The following is a 25,221-nucleotide window of genomic DNA, read 5'->3' as shown; positions in this document are numbered from 1 at the left end:
CCCGCTCCTCTGGGTCCCCTCGGTGGCGGACTGTGCCTTGGTGGTCGGCTGAGATCGCTGCAGCGATTAAAGATCGCCGGCGGGCGCTACAGCGTCACAAGCGACATCCCTGCATTGAACTCCTCCTCACCTTCAAACGGCTGTGAGCGCGGGTCCGCCGCCTTATCCGCCAAAGCAAGCAGGAGTGCTGGGAGCGGTATGTGTCCACCATTGGCCTCCATGTCTCTCCATCGCAGGTCTGGGCCAAGATCCGACGCCTCTATGGCTATCGGACCCCTGTCGGCGTCCCTGCGCTCGCACTGAATGGAGCAGTTTGTACCGACTCCGGCGTCATTGCAAACCGCTTAGCAGAGCATTTTGCTGCAAGTTCCGCTTCAGCGAATTACCCCCCAGGCCTTCCGCTCCATTAAAGAGCGGATGGAACGTCGGAGCCTTTCTTTTCGCACCCACACTTCTGAATCCTACAATGCTCCATTCAGTGAGTGGGAATTTCACAGTGCCCTTGCCGCTTGCCCTGATACCGCTCCCGGGCCAGATAGCATCCACTGTCAGATGCTGAAACACCTTTCAGTGGACTGCAAGCGACGCCTCCTCGACCTGTACAACCGTCTCTGGGTCGAGGGTGAGTTTCCGTCGCAATGGCGGGAGAACATTGTCATCCACGTTTTGATACCGGGCAAGAGCCCTTTGGAGGTGGACAGCTACCGCCCCATTAGCCTCACCAACGTTCTTTGCAAGCTTCTCGAACGGATGGTGAGCCGGCGCTTGAATTGGGTACTGGAGTCTCGGGGCCTTCTGGCTCCGTCTCAGGGTGGGTTCCGTAAAGGCCGCTCTGCCGCCGACAATCTGGTGAGCCTGGAGTCGGCCATCCATACTGCCTTTGCCTGCCGTCAGCACCTGGTCGCTGTCTTTTTCGACATGCGGAAGGCATACGATACGACATGGCGTCATCACATCCTTTCCACGCTTCAATGGATGGGGTCTTCGGGGCCCTCTGCCGATCTTTATCAGAAATTTTCTGTCGTATCGTACCTTCCGCGTGCAAGTCGCGGCCTCATATAGTTCCTCCCACGTCCAGGAGACCGGCGTGCCACAGGGTTCTGTTTTAAGTGTCTGCCTGTTTTTAATAGCCATTAACGGGCTCGCTGCGGCCGTGGGAAATTCTGTCTCCGCTTCCCTGTATGCTGACGACTTCTGCCTTTACTACAGCTCTACTGGCATTGCAGCTGTTGAACGTCAGCTACAGGGCGCTATCCGCAAGGCGCAGTCTTGGGCTGTAGCTCATGGGTTCCAGTTTTCGGCAGCCAAGACCTGCATTATGCATTTCTGCCGGCGACGTACTGTCCACCCGGAGCCGCGGCTTTATCTTGCCGGCGAACTTCTTTCAGTGGTGGAATCACACAGGTTTTTAGCGGTGGTTTTCGATGCCCGGTTGACTTGGCTGCCTCATATCCGGCAGCTTAAACAGGCGTGTTGGCGGCATCTAAACACTCTGAGATGCTTGAGCCACACCCGCTGGGGCGCCGACCGATCTACCCTGTTGCGGCTCTACCAGGCGTTAATCCAGTCCCGTGTGGATTTTGGGAGCCTGGCTTATGGCTCAGCATCCCCATCTGCGTTGCGGGTGCTGGACCCCATTCTCCACAGCGGGATACGCCTTGCAACTGGTGCTTTCCGCACCAGCCCTGTGGACAGCATACTAGTGGAGGCAGGTGTCCCTCCACTGCGGTTACGACGCCAACAATTACTGGCTGCTTATGCTGCCCATGTTTTTAGCTTGCCCGGGCATCCAAACTACCGTGTCCTGTTCCCGCAGTCAGTCGTCCATCTGCCAGACCGTCGGCCCCGGTCGGGTTGTCCGATCGCCGTCCGCATCAAGGAGCTTCTCTCCGGGCTTGGGTTTTTCCCTGTTCCACCTCCTTTCCGGGCACCTCTGCGTATGCCCCCGTGGTGTGTTCCTCGCCCTTGCCTTCGGTTCGACTTGGCGCAGGGCCCGAAGGACTCAGTCCCTCCAGAGGCCTTCCACCGCCGCTTTTATTCCATCCTGGCCACGTATCAGGGCTCTGGAATTGTCTACACTGACGGATCGATGGTTGCTGGTCGTGTCGGGTATGCGCTAACTCTAGGGGACCATTCTGAACAACTTTCCTTGCCGGATGGCTGCAGTGTTTCCACTGCTGAGCTGGTCGCCATCTTTCGTGCCCTAGAGTATATCCGCTCCTGCTCAGGTGAGTCCTTCGTTATCTGTAGCGATTCCCTGAGCGGTTTACGAGCTCTCGGCCAGTGTTTTCTTCGTTCTCGTCTGGTGATGGCTATCCATGAGTCCCTGCATACTCTTGCGCATTGCGGCCGCTCTGTGGTCTTCGTGTGGACCCCAGGCCATGTTGGGATACCTGGCAATGAGAATGTTGATCGCCTGGCGAAAGAGGCCACTAGTAAATCATCTCTGGAGATTGGCCTCCCGGAGACTGATTTGCGGGCAGTCTTACACCGCGAAGTTCTTTCGGTTTGGGACGCTGAATGGCGCAATCTGCCCACGCTCAACAAACTCCGTCCAATCATGGCGACGACGACTGTGTGGCGGTCGTCCATTCGGGTCTCCCGCCAGGAGTCTGTGGTCCTCTGCCGGCTGCGCATTGGGCACACTCGGCTTACGCACGGCCACTTATTGCGCCGTGAGGACGCACCGCTATGTCGCTGCGGCTCCGTTTTATCTGTGGTCCATATTTTATTGGAGTGTCCGCTTTTAGCTGTGCTCAGGCAGTCGTTTGCACTGCCTGACACGCTCCCTGCCCTTTTAACAGATGACTCTGCTACGGCTGACTTAGTTTTACGTTTTATTCGGGCAGGGGGTTTTTATCATTTACTCTAAGTGTTTGTTTTATCTTATTGTTTTGTGTTGATTCTGGCCTTTGGCCTCCGGTTTTAAACTGATTTTTTAGTGTGTTTTAAGTGGTTGGCTTTTCCTTTTTTATTTCTATGGTCGGCCAACCACCGTCACACTCTGTGTGCTTTTAGTTCGTTTTGTCTGGTCTTTGTCTCAGTTTCTCTTGTTCTGTGTCGTCTGTGCTCTATTTTGTTAATCGTTTTTTATTCTCTGTGGGTGTTTTTAGTACTTGGAAAAAGGGACCGATGACCGTAGCAGTCTGGTCCCTTTACTCCCACAAACCAACCAACCAACCAACTTCTCCACCTCCCTGCCTCGCAGTCTCCTGGTGCTATGCCTGGTGGTAGTCTTGTCATGCCACCGTCTAGTCCCGTGCTATGCTCTGTCAGGCAGTGCTCTCTCCCTCCAGTACCGTGCTATCCCTTTCCCTCCCCCTCCCCCCCCCCCCCCCCCGCCCCCCACTATGTGGCTCCTGTATCCATTGTTGTGCAAATACTATTTAGCTGTCACTTAAAACGTAGATTACTAGCACAGTTAAAAAGCGTTCACCATCAAACAGTCTCTTTCACTTTGCAACTTGGACGATCTTTGTTAATTGTTGCAGTATAAAATTTTTCAAACTGGCCCGCAATATACTGTACAGGAAATGTACTGCAGCAGTTTAAACCAGAACCTGATTTGTGAGGGTCAGTAAATCAATCACAAAGTAGTAGTAGCAGTAGTGGTGGTGGTGGTGGTGGTGGTGGTGGTGGTGGTGGTGGTGGAGAATTGAACAGATGTTTTTCGAGTACGTCACTGAAGAGAGTGCGTTTTATCAGAGTACTTTTTTTACAAAGGATTTTCAAGGACATGCCTACCTGTTCAGTTCACAGTGGGTTATGGAAAGCAAAAACAGTCTGTACTATTTTAGGCCTCCATCTCCCACTTAAGATTTGAAGTCAGGAGTTCACAGGAAAACAGACCAGTCAACAGGATTGACCTCAGTGGTTAAGGTTGAGGCATGTGATGAAGTAACTTCTCCTTCATGTGGTTACTAATCTTTTGGAAAACATCGAAGGTGCACTAAATGTGGGACACACAAATACTGGGTCATAGACTAACCTTTGTGTGGCTGTTAGAGCAGTGAGAAAGTGCATTCTTCTTGGTGCTGTGTTGTAACCTTATCATATTCCAGTGTAAGATGTAGCTGTCCATGACCTTGCCATAGCATTTCTAGTAGTGTAGCAGAAGACAGCTCAATCTTTTATAAGTACACAGATACAAAGGTGAGAGGAACATCTGCAGAAAAGATAGCAGTACACAGGCAAAATGTTCAGTCACAATGAAATAAGAGTACAGTAAATGAAAATACATATAGTTATACAGGTAGGACTCCAAGGTTAAGATAAACATTTTTCTTCTTTGAGGAAAAGGCATAATTGCATGAATAAAATGTATGAAATATCGAAATTATTGATAACCAAAAATATACAAACTAAAATTCTGACACCATAACAACTTCACAAAATACATGCCCAACATTACGGATGTTGGCATAAAAATATTGGCCTGTAAACACTTAATAGTATGAATTACTTTCCATATCATCTCATTGGAAGAACAAGGATAAAAAATGCAAAGAAAAGACCATCACAGATCTAAAATACGTGAAACTGACATGAAAGTAACTGCTAATGCAAGACACAATTTTATTCTCAACAGCTGTCCAGAGAAGTACCAGCAAGATCATGGGAATCTTCGTTCTTTCATACAGTATTCTCAGTGTTCTCAATCTACATTGTGTTTCTGTTCTGCCAATGTGAAATCTGTTTTGTCTAGTTGATCATATTCCACTGTGAGGTTAAAGAGCATTACTGAGAGTGCTTCATATTTTAAAAACTTCCATTGCATGAGCCAAATGACTATATCTTTAATTTTGCATTATCTTGCCATTCTGGTATAACATGTCTGTAGAGATACTCTCAAATAGCTTTTGCAACTGATGCCTGAACGTGAAATTGCAGGAGGTAGGAAAGTAGAGAAAGTAAGTGTGTAAGGCTGCTCTGTAAAAAAACTGTCGTAGGCTGGAGAGTGTTCTTTCATTAACTCAAGAATTATGGGTTTCACCCAGATGGGGCATCATCTGGTTATCTGAAACAGTAAGGAGAGGACGACATTACAATTAATGTGGCTTGAGTAGAGAACAAAGGAGAAACCCAAAACTGTGTATAACCTCGTAGAGGTGATGACAGGCATAGCAGTACAGAACAGGGCCTCGCGTGCAAACTCGAAACACAGTTGTACACTTGAATGGCCCCAGAGGCCCATATGTATTCACATAGTGTATACATATGAATGATGAGAGCTCAAGGAAAATGTAGTAAGGACAGGCATCATGCGACGCCATCATTAGGTGCACAGTGTGATAAGAGTGTAAAATTCAAAGCGTGATTGACAAATTGAGAAATAAATGAAAGTACAGTAGAGCACATGGGAATATTCAAAATGCAGGATGTGCTAGATCGAAAACTATGTTCAGAGATATGGAAAACTCTTGTGCTCAAAAACAGTGTAAAGGAATTGTGAAGTAAAATATGTAGAGCAATAAAATAAAGATTAGGCTACAAATATAATGCTGAAAGGTAACAATGCTGGAAAGATAACATGGAGAAGCATGCACATGACAAGTAACCAAGACCTGGTAATAAAAAGCTAAAAACTAATATACTGTTTAAAAATGGGAAACAAGCAGTCATAGAAAACCTGATTTTTGCCATATAATTGTTCACTGAGTAACATATCCTTCTTAGTGTGTGAATTTTCTCTCTCTTCAAGCAGATTGAGTCTCTCCTTTCAGAGCATAGCGTAAAACCTTTTACGTTCTGGTGGCCACTGGATTTAAGGTGCCCAGCAAAGGCAGAATTATGCTTAACCTACCCCTTCTTAGTGAGTAAATGGTCCTGAAACCTAACTTTAAAAAGCCCTTTCCAGTTGCCCAACATGAACTGCTTAAAATTCACAGCTCTCGAACATGTATGTGCCAGAGGGGATACTTATTGTGAATGTATTGATATTGGATTTTATTAGGGTTGGTATACACTAATCTTATATTTTGCCCATTAAAGAGTTTGGTTATGGTGTAGGACACATCACCTAAAAATGGAAGCTTAACAAGCTTGTAATTTTGTGGTGCAGGACTGAGAGTGATTTCTCGGACATGTGGCAGTGTTTTTTGCGTGTATAATTTGTCAATGATGCAGGGTCCGTAGTTATTACAAAAAGTGACACATATAATTTTTTTCTGTTCCTTTGTAATAGATTCTGTGCTTAGTGGAATTTCAGTGATACATCATAAAGTAGCTCACCTTGTACGTATAGGGATGAAGTAATGCCGTGTGTATAACTGAGTTGCTTGTCGAAGGCTTATGGTAAATCTCAAATTTGGTGACATTATTATTAGTGAGACAAAGCTGCAAATCAAGGAAGTTGAGAATACCACTGCTATTCAAGACTTCATGTGTAAAGATCATTTTGCTATGCAGGTTGTTAAACTCTTTGACCAGAAGCATAACATCTTATCCATTACCACCAAAAACAATTATTTTGTCGTCAACACATTGCCTGTAAAAGCGAATTTGTTTGAAAATGATGGAGGCTCGAGTGAAATAGTCACACATGATGTAACTGATGAATATATCGGCAAAAAACCCCGTTAGACGATTACTCATGGCCAAGCCATCTGACTGCTTATAAAATTTGTTATTAAAAATGATGTAATTGTACATAGTCAAGAGCCTATGAAGAGTTATAATCTCCACAATTTCATGAGTGCACAGGTTGTTGGTACCTAAGAAGGTTGTCCTGAATAATTGTAGTAGTCTCTTCTAATGGAATGTTTGTATATACATTTTTTATATCAAGTGACAGTAAAGTGCAGTCTGGAGGGAAAGATTTATTGTGTAAGAGTTGTACAAGTTGGAATGGAATGGAATGGAATAATTCTTAAAGCAAGTGTGTTGCCAGAAAGAATGAAAATGGAAGAAACATCCAACATAACTCAGGTACTTCATGATCACCAACCCCTGTACTCAAAACCATCCTGGAGGACGCAAATAACAAAGTCAGATTCATCGATGAAACAGTGTGATAGTTCAGTAAAACATGCAACGAAAAACAGGATTCAGTCCCTCTATCAAAATCCATATGCGCGTTTGGAATGCAAAGCGTATTGATGGAACACCAGAAGCGGAAACTTCCTACAATGTTTAATCCTTTGTGAATTACCAGGTCTAACTTGGGGGGGGGGGGGGGCGGGGCGGGCAAGGAACTACAGTTGATACTGGCATCAGATGACAGCAGTATGGCTTCAGGCTGTCAAAATGTGTGATCACAATGTTCTTCATACAGTGGTAATGTTGCTCCGTTATTGTGACTCTTTACTTGCCTAATGGCTGCCTTTGAATTATTCTGTTGTACCTTCCTTCCACCATACAGTTTTAAGTTTCCTCACTAATTCCTTGTCTTCACCTGAGTCATTACCTGCTGTAAACTTAACTTACTTGAATGCAGAGCTGATTTTTTGACCCTACCTAGTCTTGTAGGGGCGTCAGAGTCCACAAAAGCAGGCTTTAGCCTGTGTATCAAAACGGTCTGCTGGCGATCTTTAATCATAATGTCGAACGTCGTCTCGCCCCTCCGAAGTTCTTCAATGGGGCCAAAGTATGGGGGTTGCAGGGGTTGTCTAATGGAATCACCCCTGCAGGCGAGTGTAGCCATGCGTGTCTAAAGTGGGTGCGCATTCTACTAATAAAGTATATGGAGGTCGGGAAATCCTCGGATACTTGAGGCAGGATAAGTTCCCCAGGTAGAACCGGGTTTCCACCAAAAACGAATTTGGAGATGGTTCCCTTTAAGTCAGGTTTAAAGGTCGAATGGACACAGCGTAACACCCAAGGAAGTGCCTCACATCAGAGGCAGTCATGGCACCTGAGTGATGTTTTAAGGGTGCGGTGCCATCGTTCCACTAAACCGTTGCTTTGTGGGTGGTAGGCTGTTGTATGAATTTTTTTGATACCACAAAGGTTACATAGAATTGTGAAAAGTGCAGACTTGAACTGTCGACTCTGGTTGGTGGTGATAGTGGACGGGCAAACAAACTTAGCGATCCATGAGACGAATCCCTTGGCCACGGTTTCTAATGTGATGTTGGGTGAAGGAACGGCTTCCACCCAACGAGAGATGCGGTCGATTGTGGAGAGGATGTATCTGTGGCCCTCTGACGGTGGCAGAGGGCCGATAAGGTCAATATGTACATGACGAAAACGTCCTTGTGGAATTTCAAACTTGTCAAAGGGGGAGAGGTGTGGCGTCTGATTTTGTTGTGTTGGCAGGAAATGCAGCTGCATGCCCAGGTTTGACAGTCCCGCTTAACATTTTTCCAAACAAAATGCTTGGTGCCGAGGTGTGTGGTGGTGCGAATGCCAGGGTGGGCAAGGTTATGCAAGGCATCGAAGGCTTGTTGGCCCAACGTGGGAGGGAGCAACAGTCGCAGAGTGCCGGTAGAAGAGTCACACCACACTTCGTCCGAAACGCCGGGAAACTTGGCTTTGGTAAACACAAGCGATGTCTGAGGTTCCATGAGGAGAGCTTCAGATTCTTTATCAGAGGCGTGGAGAGCGGCGAGTTTGGATAAATCGACAATGTGTCAGATAGTATTGACCCATGAAAAGAAATCAGTGGGGATGTTTTCCGTGCCTTTGATGTAGCGTACGCCTGTAGTAAATTGAGAGACCAGGTCGAAGTGGCGGAAACGCCGAGGGAGTGGGTCCTCGGGAGGGTTGCAGAAGGTGTTTGCCAGTGGTTTGTTGTCAGTAAGGATGAAGAAAGAACGGCCCTCGATGTCAGGGCGAAAGTGTTTGGGGGCTTCATAGACCGCCAGAAGTTCTCTATCAAAAGCTGAATATTTCTTCTGTGCTGTAGACAATTTTTTAGAGAAGAAATGAAGGGGTGAAACTGTGTCGCCTTTGTGTTGCTGTAATACTGCCGACTGTGATGTCACTGGCGCCTGTAGTGACGAACAACTCGGCAGGCGGATCGGGCTGGGCGAGTACGCCGGCATGAGCTAACACTGTCTTTAGAGCCCTGAAGGCCTCTAGCACAGGTTCAGTCCAACGGACTGGCTTAAGGCCCGAAGTCTGTTTGCTGGACAGCGAGTCTGTCAGCGAGGCCTGAACAGCAGCGGCAGAAGGTAGATGTCGGCGGTAGTAATTTATAGTACCCAGGAAACATCGGAGTTCTTTGTACGTAGCCAGCAGTGGCAATGACGTGATAGTCTGCACGCAGGATTTCGGAGGCTGTATTCCATCTTCGGAGACGGTGTAACCCAAAAATGTCACAGAAGACTGGTGCAATTGGAATTTATCTTTGTTGACTTCGACACTGTTGGAGTTCGAGGTCTGGAGGACCTGGAATAAATGATCTTCATGGTCCTCAGTCGACTTGCTGAAAATAAGGATGTCAGTGAAACGTTGCCACGATTGTGCCGCATTCTTTAAGCCAAATGGCATGAAGTTGTATTGGGACAAACCGAGTGGCGTGATGATAGCAGTCTTTGGAATGTCTTCCGGCACTACGGGAATCTGGTGATAGGAACATTTACAGTCAATCACACTGAAGATTGTGGTGCCCGATAACATGGGAGAAATTGTTTATGTTTGGCACTGGGTAATTGTCCTTGGTGGTATGAGTGTTTAAGTGTCTGTAATCACCACACACTCGAAAGAACCTTCGTGTTTGGCAACGAGGTGAATCGGTGAAGACCAATTGCTGTCTGATGGCTGTAGAGTGCCTGCCTCCAGAAGTTCATTAATTTGCTGCCAGGCCGTGTGCAACTTAATGGGGTCGATGCATCTAACTTTGTGCCTAATAGGAGGGCTGGCAGTGGTAATTATATTGTGTGTCATTCCGTCAGGGACGGAAGTGACTGAGAACTGCACACGAGGCTGCGTAACATCTTGACGTGAAGTTTTGGGACGAGTGGGGCGCGATGAGGTGTAGCCGTTAGCACGAGTGGGAAAAGGCTTACGCAAGTCACATGCCTATTACGTGTGCGTGGTGTGTGCTTGTTCGGAGGGGTCGGCTGCATGCGCAGGACGGAGCGGATCGGGGCATGCAGCGACTGTCTGTTGTTAGCTTTGCCTTGAGTAACCGGCACGAGCGAGAGAGGCGTTGGCATCGCATGGGGAACAGCAATGGCCGCTGAGTCACGTGGTTGGCGCGCAAGAGAGGGGCAATGTGTACCAACATGCAGGGCAGCTGCCTGCGAGGTGGGTGTGTTCGCATCGTGCGCGCGACTGTCATTAGAAGCACTGTTTGAAACACGTGGCACTGCATGTAGCCAGTGTGTGGCGGGTGCAGAGATCACTGGACGCGAATAATCACACACTATGAATGTTTTTGAACTAACCTGATGAGTGTCCGTCCTGGTGTCTGCTGATGAAGGTCGATCAGGTGAAGGAACTGTGGATTGCAGTTGCAGCAGTGAGGTACGAGCTGCGGTGAGCTCATCGAAAGTATTGGCAATGCGTTGTTTCAACTCGTCGTCTTGCTGACGGAGTTGCGCCGCTGCATCGTACTCTTACAGTAGATTAGTGACGCAGGTCACAATTTTGCCCATGAGGGTGGAGCACTCGTGAACCAAATTACATGTCGCGACAGAAACGGAACGATGAGCGTAAGCGCCTGAGCATAGTATCTGAGTGTCAGAAGGGTGGTGTAACACTGAATCTTGGACTATATTCAAGGAGAGTTTGTAATGGGACAAGAAATCCATACTGAGAATTGGTTCGTCAACGTCGGCGATGTAAAAAGTCCACAGGAAACGTAGAGAAGGAGGTAGATGCACCATAACTGTAGCAGATCCAACAGATTATAATGTTGATGAGTTGACAGCATGTAGAAGCAACTTTGTCAGTGAAAAAATGAGAGTAGCCAACGATGTAGGTACGATGGACATGTTAGTGTCTGTGTCGACTAGGGAAACAAGCCACGACGAAATGTCGGTCATGTTTAAACGACCGCTCAGCTGAGAGGACAAGTGGACGGAGTGCAATGTTTGAGGACACCTCTGAAGTTCCCCGCAGGACTTAGTGTCTTTTAGATCCTGCAGTCGGTGTTTGGATGCTGGCAAGGTAATCTGCACTTCATGGCCTCATCCCCAAAAATCTTGTGGTATCAGCAGTATGGATGAGCCGGATGTGGTGGTGGCAGTGATTGTGACAGCAGAGGAGGTTTGTCCTCGCTCATCTGTTCTGGAATGTAAACCGGGCTGTATGGCGCGTGTGCGATTCTTGAGTGCTTGGAAAGAGGAGAGAGCGAACGAGTACTGCTCGGTGGTGTAGATGGCATGGAGGCGGAACGAGCACTGCCTCTGCCCTTAGATAGCTGGTAAACAGGCAACGTAGTGCCAACCGGTGGTGAGAGGTGTCCTGGTTGTTTTTGTCGCAGTAGTCCATACATCTGATCTGCGATGCGAAGGCAAGAGCTGATAGACTCGAAGGAGTGCGGTAGCAGGTGTATTTGCAGGTCAGTAGGTAACTTGGCAGCCCATACCGCCCACAGGGTAATGTCCGGCATCGTGTGCTCACTCACAAGTAGCTGAAGGTGGCGCCAGAGTTGTGACGGAGTGCGGTCCCCCAGGTGTTCCTTGTACAGGATCTTGATTATTAATTCCTGTGGCGAGCAGGCGAGTCAGACCAATATTGTCTTCTTGGCGAACTCATATTTTGGCGGCGGTGGTGGTGAAAGGAGGAGATCACAAATTAAATCTGAGTTGTCATGGAGGTGTGTAATGAGACATAGAAATTTAGAGTTGTCGTCGGTCACCTGATGTAACTCGAAAAGGTGCTCCACAAGCGTGAACCATGAAACGGGGTTGTCCTTGTATAAGGTAGGTAGCTACGGCAGAGGGCCAGGGGGGAGGGGGGGGGGGGCTGGCTTCAGTGCATCTTGGAAGGCCGGCTGTCCCTTGGTAGGATAAGCTGTCCTGAAACCCGGCAGTACTGGCGTGGGCACGTTACTAACAAACGCATTCCCAACAATGGCTGGGTGCAATGTCCCTGATGAGTCATGGGAGCAAGATGGGCCGTAAACTGGACCAGAGGTTAAAGGCACAGTACTTAAATTGTCCACCTCGGAAGTGTCGCAGAAGACTGACATGGCAGGCGCAGACGGTACTGTGGAAGGAACAAGCGGCTGTGTGGTCGGAATCAGTGCCCCTCATGAGTGAACAGTGGGTGTGGGGGGTGTTGGTTTGGCCCTTTGTGTGGCAACAGCGAAAGTTTTCTGTGCACATGTGCATATCGAAAACATACCCCATGTGGTAGGACCATAAATCACTGGTGAAATCTGCTGGCAGTCACATTGTCATGGTACAACATTCCTGGATGGCAAAGCGCCGTCAGGTGTCCTTGAACCCACGTGGTCGAGAAACTGGGTGACAGATCTGGTGGTTGAGCCTGGCAAACTTGATGTATAAAAATGTCTGTTATTAAATTGTGAGGAAGGCAAAACTGCCGTAACTTGATAGCAGTTGATCGCGTGAGCGTTTTGCAAGAATGGCGGCGTTGCACACGGCACTACTGTAACTGATATTGTGGTGCATAGAGGATCAAAGCACGTGTGCGGATTTGGGTCCCTTTGAACACTACATGAGCAATCAATCATTAGATGAATCTGGAAATCATCCACTTCACCTTTCGCATGTCGGCATGCACTGTCTGGCAACACGAAACTTGAGTCCATTGTTTGAGGTAACAGCGTAACACTTGGCCATTGTAGAGCTGCGAAGTTTGAGGTTAACTACTGCACACTTGGTTTCCACCTCAGTTTCCAAATCATTTTTAATCTGATCAATTTGGTTCTCAAGTTTAATCCTGTTTTCAGCACAAAATTTCCTGGCAGTTTTGACCTCATCTTAACACTGTTTTTCGGAAGCCACCACCCTCCTACTACAGTCATCACAAAGTTTCTTTCTCTCTTCTAAACGTGTACTACTCATTAATATTAATTTCTCATTAGTATTCTGTTCTTTCTTTATCTTCTCATCACAATCTTTAATACCGCCTCAACCTTCTTATTTAATTCTGAGAGATTAGAGCTGAGTACCTAAATCTCCTTTTTAATTTCTTTTTTTCAGTTCGTCCTTTAAGCTAATCATGTCAGTTCTAATGCTATCGGTTTTCTTTTCCACCATAGTAATGTCTTCTTTCATAGTATTTCCCACCCTACTGATTTCTTCTTTCATACTCACACTACTCAAACTACTCATAATTTGCCTTAACATCGCTTCCACTTCTCCGTCTGCCATCAACTTTTGTCCTGATTTTCACTACTAGGTTCCTCCCCCTTTAGCCTTAATGATTTCATCCACTTCAGTACTGTTTTCATCCATTTCACTCACCTCACCATACACTGTATTTTTTATCATTTCGTCTACAATAGAACTTTCATCCCCATCATTCAAAGTTACATTCATGTCTAATTTATAGCCACTATCATATACACCCCCCCCCCCCCTCTCCCCTCCCCGTTGTCCCTTCTTTTCCATCACACTCTCTTGTTCGTTAAGGCCATTTATTATGTATCACTTATTATAAAATGGCTTTTGTTATGAGATTACCTTATTCTTATTCACTCGTCTCCTGCTGCTGCCGCTGGGGTTGTCATCTCGATTCATCTGCACGGCAGCTGCAAGTTGTAATTCTCTCGGCGAGGCATCTTGTTTATCTCAGTCAGATGTGTCCACATGCATACTGATTGGCTGCTCCTGTACTCAATGGCTCCTTCCATAAAACCTGCTTGCTGATTAGCTGCTGTCCTACTGTGGCCATGAAATCCAAGCATTTGACTGGCTATTGCATCTCCTTCATTAAAATCATGGTACTGTAAGCTGCTATTGAATTCACTCTTCCGAGTTTGAGAGTCCTAGTTTATTGTGCCCAATTACAATGTCCTCACTCGTGGCACCATATGTGATGTGCGCCTGCTCTATTTCTTTGTTGATGGTCCTCGGTATCGACGTACTGTGTTGTGACACTGGCTGAAAAATGGGGGTGGAAGTTCAACACTGATTACTGTAAATGATGTAGCCAACAGTTGCATAGTTGTGTTTCACAGTTCTTTACTTTCACTGTTCACAATCCCCCAAGATTACACAGTTACATGGTCAGTTAACTATTGGCAAATTTTGATAAGCCTCATAAATAGGTTGCTAGCAAATATCAGCAAGCTGCTGCAATAGTTTACTGTTGAACATCTGTGAGCAGTAAGAACCTGACCACACAGTTCACAGTTCTTGCAGTATAATACGGTATATATTGAACAGACACTGTCATTGTTTTCACACATGGCCTATTTGCGTTACGATTATTTCACAGTTAAGTTGATGCATTGTTGTTGACCTAACCAGCACAGGTTTCTTGTCTGAAAATGGGCCATGGACTGACTGACTCGAGACCAAAAATCGGGCCTTTATGTATCATCACAATATAGGTACTGAAACTAAAAATCATTCGATGTTGAAATAACAGAAATTACCATTAAAACATAACTCATTCAATTAACTGAAACTACAAAAAAATTCTCTCTTTTTAACAGTTTCTTCTACTACGAAGGTTGTTGTTGTTGTTGTGGTCTTCAATCCTGAGACTGGTTTGATGCAGCTCTCCATGCCACTCTATCCTGTGCAAGCTTCTTCATCTCCCAGTATCTACCGCAACCTACATCCTTCTGAATCTGTTTAATGTATTCATCTCTTGGTCTCCCTCTACGATTTTTACCCTCCACACTGCCCTCCAATACTAAATTGCTGATCCCTTGATGCCTCAGAATATGTCCTACCAACCGATCCCTTCTTCTAGTCAAGTTGTGCCACAAACTCCTCTTCTCCCCATCCTATTCAATACTTCCTCATTAGTTATGTGATCTATCCATCTAATCTTCAGCATTCTTCTGTAGCACCACATTTCAAAAGCTTCTATTCTCTTCTTGTCCAAACTATTTATCGTCCATGTTTCACTTCCATACATGGCTATACTCCATACAAATACTTTCAGAAATGATTTCTGGACACTTAAGTCTATACTCGATGTTAACAAATTTCTCTTCTTCAGAAATGCTTTCCTTGCCATTGCCAGTCTACATTTTATATCCTCTCTATTTTGACCGTCATCAGTTATTTTTCTCCCCAAATAGCAAAACTCCTTTACTACTTTAAGTGCCTCATTTCCTAATCTAATTCCCTCAGCATCACCCGACTTAATTAGACTACATTCCATTATACTTGTTTTGCTTTTGTTGATGTTCATCTTATATCCTCCTTTCAAGACACTATCCGTTCTGTTCAACTGCTCTTCCAAGTCCTTTGCTGTCTCTGACAGAATTACAATGTCATCGGCGAACCTCAAAGTTTTTATTTCTTCTCCGTGGATTTTAATACCTACTCCGAACTCTTCTTTTGTTTCCTTTACTGCTTGTTCAAAATACAGATTGAATAGCATTGGGGAGAGGCTACAACCCTGTCTTACTCCCTTCCCAACCACTGCTTCCCTTTCATGTCCCTCGACTCTTATAACTGCCATCTGGTTTCTGTACAAATTGTAAATAGCCTTTCGCTCCCTGTATTTTACCCCTGCCACCTTCAGAATTTGAAAGAGAGTATTCCAGTCAACATTGTCAAAAGCTTTCTAAGTCTACAAATGCTACAAAAGTAGGTTTGCCCTTCCTTAATCTAGCTTCTAAGATAAGTTGTAGGGTGAGTATTGCCTCACGTGTTCCAACATTTCTGTGGAATCCAAACTGATCTTCCCGAGGTCGGCTTCTAAGCCGAATCATTTGTTTAAATGATGAAATTAACAGATATAGTTATACAAACAATGCTTTTGACAAACCTGGTAATTAATTTGGAATTAATTGAGAGCTGGCTTTGCTAACATTTTTTCGAATAGAACTAAGTAAATACTTTAAGAAACCTAGTGATTCTTTTTCCAAATGTTTATCATTTTTACAGCATTTATATTTGTTTGCAAGTCAAAGTTACAAAACAGTTACCGATTTCACCCTATAAAAAAGATATTAACTAGGAATAGTCAAAATAAATTAGAAAATCAATTACGTACACAAAACTAAGGACAAAATTAGATCTGGTGTTATATTTCTTAATATTGAGGGCTAACCTTTCTCTATTATGGAAATGCAGATTATACTCACATATGTTAATAGTAATTACTCAAAAATGAAAAATGAGTTTTGAGAAGGCAGATGGCCAAACAAGAAAGGAAGTAAAAAGATCCCAGCTTGCTTCATCACACCATCCATTCCAGAATGCATGTTCATAAATAAAACACATGTCCAAACACCAGGCTATACTAATTCCTTACTCGCTTGCAGCACATACAGTGTGTCTCAATAGGGAATACACAATGGGAATCATTCCTACAAGAGAAAGACAAGACAGAATGAGTAGCTTCTGCTCTCATTATTGCAGTGTAAATAGCCTCTTGTAAAGATGGGATGCGGCCTCTTGTAAAGACAGGGATGAAGCTGCCTCTATTTCTCTGTCAGTTTTTGGATATATCCTCTTGATGAACACAGCCACAGTTCTCACTTCTGCCTCTTCAAGAAGCACGTCGTTTCTCCCCTTTGTCTGATGCCAGGACACAAGTAGGACATCAAACCGATCGAATGTGACCAGCAAACACTCAAAATCTTCCCTGAACCACAGATAGAGGGTGGAAAGCTTGACACAGTATAAAATTCATACCATTTTGTCAGTGTATCGGTCACATAACCCCTTGAGCAATGCATCAAAGCTACTGGCATTACACAGTAATTCAACTGAATCTACATAGGATCTTGTGTCTCCAGTCAAATTTAAATGCACAATATTCAACTGAAAACCGTCAAGCCGAGAACATATCTGGTCAACATCATGCACTTTTTGCAAGAATGTTGTGACATTTTCTGATGTCTTCCTGAGAACACAGGCACGAAGTTAAGGATATAGGATACTGTTATGGCTCAATAATATGTAAAAATCAACACCTGTTTCTTTCAGGCACTGTTTATAATGTATATGTTTTACAGATTTTTTGTTGATATCAGGTAATGCAGCATATTTTCTAAACAAGTCAAAAGTATTTTGAATATTTTTAAACTTGCTTAGGGTTAAAAAAAAAAAAATTACAAAGAAATTGATGCAATTTTTTTCCAAAATGCTTCCTCAAATAGAGGTACCATTTAATCCAATGTTACACATTTGAAGGGGACCAAATTTTTACCAGGTATGCATGACATGATGGCTGAGGTACTAGACCTATTTGAAGAGCAAATCCAGCTTCATGCACCCATTGTCTGTCACACGCAAGTACTTGATGTTCCATATTAGAGCCACGTTTTATGCATAAATTTCTCAGGGCTTCCAATCTTCCTATCACTCCATCATTGAAACATATCACTGAACCTAGTCTACGAACTTGTAATATATTTATTCCTACAAAAACATTCTTGGGTAATCTTTCCCATATGCAATTGCTGAAACTTTCATTTGTATTCTGGGTGCCACCATGAAGACATTTACTAAGCAAAACAGGGCCACTCAGGTCTCTAAAAATTGGTTTTATTTCATTCATAAAAGGCTGTGAAAGAGAATGCTTATCATGGTATATTTGACCACTTTCCTTTGCTTTTTGGTAACCACACCAATAATCTGCTCCTTTAGGGCAAAGTCATTGAGCAGTGTCAAATTGGTGAGGATGTGTGCATCTAAAAGAATTTTTTCCAGTGAAAGAGTTGGTTAAAAATGGAAACTTCAGTGTATTCTGTACTCGGGAAACATGTGGGTGTGCCTAGGTTGGTCTGTTAGACCTTTATCCAGTCGTGGCTGTCATGAGAAGATGTTAATTTCAGTGTTGGAATTATGTTCTAAGAAAGGATATAGGAGAGGATTCACATAATTGTCAGCTGAAATCTGGTGCCAGAGGGAGCTGGTGCTTGGAGCTGACATGCTTTGACAGTGCTCAGCAGTCGACATTTGACTTCTCTTCCATGCTTCCTGTTGGCATAGTGGGCATGTAGTCAGCAGATCACTTTCCACAGGAACAAACAACCTCTACTGAAGCTATGATCCTACTTAGCATGTAATTATCTACAGACAAATTAATAGGTGCTGCCAGTGATTTATGGGATTTAAATATTTCAGGTTAATTCCTATAGCATAAAATGCATTTACATACTGACCATAGGCCCCCTACACATAAGACATATGTGGACATCCTGACCAACAGTGAGCCATGTTTAAGAAGTTGACATCCATTAAGCACAATGTGTTGTGCTCAACAACAATCTGCATCAGGTTGTTGAATTGTCAGTTACATCAAAAAAGGTAGCCACAACCACAATGCAGGACCCGCTCATGTGTAGGATAGTGTCATTGATGCAGAAGGGATGGCCAGAGCACCTACAGAAAGGCATTGATACACAGCACAGAAGCTTCTTTAATTTATGGCATCCCTTCACTGCTGCAGACACTTATGACTACAGACAAGAAGAAGAAGAAGAAGAAGAAGAAGAAGAGTGCAAGAGAACCATACTGTTATTTTATCCCATCATGAAAAACTTGCTATATTATTTAATTTGTGGTGATAATTGAAGTAAAGCCTACTCCAACTAGCCTGTTTTAGCAACTTTTGGAGTGCCGTTGTTCCTCTACTAACTAGATTTTCTTCCAAAACGTTGGACTCCACTCATTGTATGTGAGAAGCAAGCCTATCTTGTACACACACGCACACACACACACACACACACACACACACACACACAGCATACATTTCCTCTCAGTTGTACTACACAATAATGTATTCAAATAACATGTCGCAGTATTAATGTAACAAATAAATAAAGATTAGTAATGTAAATTGTAATGAGCTCTCATGAATGTGTAGGCAAGATGAGTGTCGAGGTGGTAATGCAAATATTTAACTAAATAATGCTAGATAAGTAGCTAAAATGTACATAACCCTCTGCAGTGTTTTCTTGTGACAGCAGACAACTGAGAAATAATTCAGTTATACATTCAATATCTGGTATGACAAAACTACTTGATATGTATTAAGTGCATTTATTTTGTTTAAAATACATTGTGATTCTATGCAGTTTGAATGGTTTTTCAAATGCTGTTGCAACATTGTCAATCACATACTTAAGACTGCAAGCTCATTTGAACAGCAGATAAAAACGAAGACCAAACAGTTGATACCAATGAATCTGCAGAATCTTGGGTAATATTTACATTTTTTTGTGGACGGGGGGATGACATAACATCGAAAAGAACATCATGCTGTTTGCCACTGTCAGTTTCTGTGGGCTAGAAGACATCTCATTAACTTTTCATCCTCTGTAGCTCACTGGATTAATCCTCTCTGAGGTAGTCATGTAATGTGACTACTGTAATTCTGCCACTATACTGGGTTATCAGAATTCATGGAACTCTTAAAATAAGGTACCTGTTCAGAGATAACAAACTTTCCTTCTGAAATGAGGATAGTTACACCACTGATCTGAACAAATCTATTCTGAGTTTTTTAGTACCTTTAAGTGCATTATTCAGTTCCTTTCTCTACACTTGGTGTCCACAGCCATCTGACTTTGTTAAGGGAAACCACATTCTGTATAGGCTGAAACTTTGGCAGATGAAAGCTATATACCAGATCAGGACTTGAACCTGAGACCTTTCCCTTTTGCAGGCTAGTACTGTACCGATAGAGCTAGCCAAACATGTCTCAGTAGTCTGTCATTTTATTTGAAATAGTTACTTCACATGATGAGCCTGTTTTGAAACCTTGTTTATTTTTGCGTGTACACAATCATGCACTCCTGCACAGTTCCGTAACAAATCATATCTAATGTCAAGTATTGGCCAACCATTTTGTCTCCTATTAATTTTATAAATTTCTCACGTGAGTTTTCCTTTTGTATATCAACAGCCTACCTACAGGATCAAATATGTAGCATATCCCACACTCATGTGACTCTCAACAAGCCACCACATCCTTTTGACTAGCGGTATATTGGTGCATATAATGGAACACACTCCTTTGCTGCACTGTGCATTGAGTACTATGGTGTGTGTGAGATGAGTGGTGGCTTCTTGCAAGATACATGTGTCTGGAATGTGGTATATTATTTGAATCTGTTACTGATAACAACAGTTCAGATGTTAAGGTATTATGCAAGATTTAATGCTCTTGAAAATGACAAGGTTATTATGGCCAAATGTGAGAAATTATTGTTTATTCAAATCAAGTATCAGCTTTAAAATGGTTTCATTGAATATCGTACATTGTTCTTCACAAGTCAGTTGTGTACAGATGTCGGTAGGGCACTTCATGGGATTAACGTAATAATATTATTTTCAGAGATCCTCCCAGCAGGAAAATTGCATTAAATAAGTACCAAACACATTAAATTACTGTCACAAGATTTTTTTTTTCTCAGTGTGTTTGGTTTCCTTGCATGTTACTTTTGGGACTGCAAAATACTTTAATGTTCACAGGATTTCTAATTACATATGCTTACCCATAACTTATTGTTTTGATTTATATAGAGTGCAGTCTAAACTGAAATTACTCTGTCTTGTTCTACAGTGTACTCTCTATTAATGTTTTCAGTATCCAGGATCACTTTTACAAGGAAAGTACCAAGTAATTGGTGTTAGAGATCTTACAACTGGTTATGATTCCTCACAACCAGATAAGAAAGCTCTGCTGCCTACATCAAAATCTAGTCAGATGCTGACTTTCACATTTAAGAATGGGCTAGTTGCTACCCTGCGTACTAGTGGTACTGAACCAAAACTCAAATACTACACAGAGCTCTGTGCGTCACCAACTGAACAGTAAGTTAATATTGAATGAACCACTTTCCTTTTGCAAAATTTGTTGTTTGGTGAAAATATACTTTGTCTTGTCATTAAAAATTGTTTGACATGGCAGATTCATCATCAGTCAGTCATGAATTGGTGTCACCCTTATTTGCTGTAGATTTTGTGGTAATTTTAAAAAAGTAACGTACTACTTCTCTTTCTCCATCCCTATTTTTATTTATTTTTTAAAGTAAATAAAAAGTTTTACCCCCATCAGACAATACACTGTAGCTTTTCTATATCAAAAGAATGTCTATTTCATATTTATAATAGCAAAAAAGTGTTTGAGTATAGGCTTAGAAATTTTTTATGAAATAAATTTACCATAACAATCTGACGAATGATGTGAGTGTCCTCCTGTGAAGCATTAGAAATCTGTGGAATTGTAGGCCTCAAAACACCACACTGGGATTCACCATCAGTAACTTACAAGCAGAAATGCAGATGTCATCTCCAAGCTGAGTGAAGGTACTGCTCTGATGGAAGAATATCTGTACGCCTTTGATGGAAGAATATCAACATGTGAATATGGAATGGGCTAAAAATAAGGGATATGCAGCTTGAAAAATGAGTGATGGGAAGAAATTGAAGAATGTCAGCATAGAAAACAACACGATAAATTGAGAAAGATAATTAAGTATGAAATGCCAATGCAAAAAAAGAAGGCAGATTAATGTGCCCTAGGACATTTGTTAAAGTTTGGTACTTTGCCACTTGGTAGTGCCAGTTATCATGTTAGATCATGGTTTGAAAAATCTGTACATCTAGTTAGGCTAAAAGAAAATCACAGTTAAAACATACACTTCACTTTATTAATATCATGACTGCATTGTAGGACTACTCACAACAAAAAGTTCATAAGCAGAATGTGCCTTGTTGCCTCCAAACCCAGATGTTTGCACCTAATCGCAGTATGAAAAGTTGTTGCCCACCAAAATGCAATAAATCTACATTTTGACTTTCTGAGATTAATAATAATTTTCTTAGTTGCGAAGTCTCAGTTCTTCTTAATTAAATACAGTTAGTGTACTCTACTTGTAGGGCAAATCCTCTACTGTGTGAGGCACATGGGGTCATTCAATGTTAAATCAACACACCTATTTTACCTCACCATTTTAGATTTTGCTAAAATTTAGTATACATATAGTGGATGCTGAGACTAAGAAAAATTCCAAATTTCAATTTTTTACCTCAAACCATTCCTGAAATATGGCTATGTAAACTTTTCAAAAACCAGCCAAAAATGTGTGAATGGACTTTTTTTAAATTGCCCTAGGAGCTGTCTAATTGAGCTAGAGAGCTGGGAAAGGTGTCATTTTGCATGCTCTTTCCAGGGATATACAATAAAACATAGCTTATAATTAATAACATTTTTCAAAATATTAATTAATATTTTGATATTGAAAGGTAATTAAAAAAGTATTGGAAATATCAAAACATTACCTTATTAAAACAAAACTAATCAGCATATTTTATAATTTATTGCTTATTTTAATTTCATACAACTTAACTAACAGCATATTAACTGATAAAACAAAAATGTTTGAGCATTTATCTACAAACTGAAATAAAGTATGAAAAAGTACAAGTATTTACATAATAGTTCTGGTCCATGATGTTTGGAATGAAACTATTAAAAAAATTAAATACGTAATGTTTGTTGTTGAGTAACAGGTATCTATACATAGCTAAATTTGACACAATAGTTACTAACAGTAATTTTGAAACAACTTTCTGTAAAATATACTTTAACACTAGCCTGAGGCAAAAATTAAGTTTTGAGTTGAAAGCAGTTTCCCAATAAATTGTCTTGGAACTTCAAAGATTACATTTTAATAAAGCCGAATGGGTTTGGTGTACACCACTTTCATTAAGAATGTATGTTCTCCCTGTCGAAATAAATGGATTTACTTTTGTGAGAACATCCACAACTGACACCCACAGGACATCTGCATGTGCAGGATAGGAGAATGACTTAGCTGGTCCACATAGATGAAAAAAAGTCTCTCTCTCTCTCTCTCTCTCTCTCTCTCTCTCTCTTTCTTTCTCTTTCTTTTTTTTCCCCTCTTATAAAATATACCCAAGCCACCAGTTTCTGCCATATACAGTGGTGATATAGCCTGATACATCTTGTAGCTTCAGTTTGTCTGGTGATGTAGTTACTTCCCTCTCCCAACTCTGCATAACACCTGAAAAGTATTTGACTATTAATTTTGATGTAGTGTTGGGAATGAAAGTGTGAAATTGCTGTGTTCATTTGATTGTCAGTGCCAGCTTTTTAATAATATTTCTGAAGCAGCATAGTCTTCTTGAGTGGAATACGCAAAATCGACATTTGTGATTTTACCTACTGCCCACTCAAATAGATCTTGTGGTGTTTGGATCTGATTTTGGTATGGCCTTTGCAAACTTGCACGAGCTGCCAGTCTCTTAACTGAACCCCCTACTCCATCACAAGGCCCTTTCCCATGTGCCATGGCTGAAAAGTGCCACTCAGCTTTTATGTTAAAGTCTTCCTCTTGAAGGCAAAGGTGCAGGAAGATATTCTTATTTTTGTACTTAGCAGCATAATGGTCAGAATAATAGTTTATCTTTTTTTGGAAGCTTTTGAAATTTATTTCAAACAATGGAAAATCCAGGATGGAATGTAACAACACGAGAGAAGGAAAGTGGCTACTCACCATATAGCGGAGATGGAGCCGCTATAGGCACAATAAAAAGATTCACACAATCATAGCTTTCGGCCATTAAGGCCTTTGCCAGCAGTAGACACACACACACACACACACACACACACACACACACACACACACACACACAAGTGCAACTTGCACACGCATATGCAGTCTCTGAGAGCTGAAACTACACTGAAATTTATTTGTTAGATAAGAACTAAGCTTCTTTTGCAAGGTGTAAACCGCAATTGTGCTCCAGGCAATCAGAAACAATAACAAAGCTCATATGCTCAATTTTGTCCTTGTGCTCGTAATGTATAACAAAAGTATGAATGGTAATCTATTGTCTTGTCCAGTGGTAACTCTGAGCTTCATCCTGTAGAACTATACTATAATTTTCCGAAAAATCACATATGACAAATTCAGATTCCGTAAGGTTTTCTCTTGTTTGGTTAAGGAATGTTCATTGTTGCTTGACAATGAAGTCATGCCGAATCAAAGTAAACATCTTACTACAAAATAAATCTATGAATTCTTCAGTAGTTTGATGAACAATTTCCAGATTACAGCGGTCAACTGACATCCACTGTTGGAACTGAACTCATTCAATTAAGATTTCATGAAAAGAGTCTTGTAAAATTTTACGTATGACAGTTTCTCCTGGGCAATATTCACAGTTTCCCATGTTGCAATCAACTGATGATGGGTTGCAAAGCATTTATGCAATGCATTGCTTATAATTGCTTAAGCTGCTGTTTGTTACTGTATTTAGTTTGGCATTTTCTATCATTAATTTTATGTTTTGGTGAGTTGTGCACACACAGACAGTGTGTGTGCCACTCGAGCCAGCAAATACACGATGTTTCGGTCTCAACTCAGCAAAATTAGAGAAACCTATTTTTATGTTTGGAAACTTGTCTTTAAAATATTTGTAAGCTTCTTTAAGGTTACACAAAATAAGTCTTTTTGATATTTTTGTTTTACTTCCACTTGTTTCTGTAATTGTCACATAATCTTTAATACCTGGTATTGCCCAGCTAATTTCATCATTTTCATAAAATGAATGTACAGTTTTGACAGTTCCTGTTGGTAAACACCTCCCTGGTTTTTGGTTTGGACCTTCCATGAATCCTTTCTCTTTCAAATTTTTTTTGGACTTCTGAACAATGTAATTAGAAGCATTAAATTCCCTCATTATTTTCCTGACACTCCACTTTTCAGGTAAACTTGTAAGAATCATTAGTTTTTTTGCTCTACTTATAGAATTATTAAAGTTTGTTTTGAGATTTTGAAGAAAGGATTCATCAGTATCAGTATCTGACGAAGAAGTTTCAGCAGCAACAAAAAGTTTACATTTCACTGATGAGGAAATTTCTTCACTTTTGATTTGATGTAATGCATAGATGTTACTTTCTTCTTATTAATTGGGGACTCACCTAGTTCTTGAAGTGATGTGTTAAGTGTTTGAACAATCACTGAAGTTGCAGTGAAGTCAGGGTCTTGGTCCGGGATGATTATCTCTGATCCAGAAGAATCTTCTTCAACACTTTTATCACTGATGGGCTCTGGTGTATTTTTCAATGTGGTTACATCTTTCCTACATTTATCACAAATCCTGCCACCACTAGGTATTTGTGGAAATAATTCGGGAAGCCATGCTGTGATATTTCTCAGTTTTTTTCTGTCTCTGATAAAATGATTTG

The 25,221-nt window shown here is 42.2% G+C and overlaps 1 protein-coding gene across 3 annotated transcripts in view; it reads left to right on the top strand.

Annotated features, from left to right (window-relative positions):
• The window catches only part of LOC124802890 (phosphoglucomutase-2), a 144,674-nt gene that overhangs the window by 93,712 nt on the left and 25,741 nt on the right, over positions 1-25,221 (top strand). For all 3 annotated transcript variants that reach the window (XM_047263939.1, XM_047263940.1, XM_047263941.1), the window contains exon 10: positions 20,590-20,816. In XM_047263939.1, the coding sequence (XP_047119895.1) occupies positions 20,590-20,816 (227 nt within the window). The remainder of the gene's footprint in view (positions 1-20,589; positions 20,817-25,221) is intronic.

Source organism: Schistocerca piceifrons, chromosome 6 (assembly GCF_021461385.2).
Source record: "Schistocerca piceifrons isolate TAMUIC-IGC-003096 chromosome 6, iqSchPice1.1, whole genome shotgun sequence".
Classification (NCBI taxonomy): Eukaryota; Metazoa; Arthropoda; class Insecta; order Orthoptera; family Acrididae; genus Schistocerca; species Schistocerca piceifrons.
Note: the sequence above shows the minus strand (reverse complement) of the source record. Positions and strands in the feature narration are given on the sequence as shown.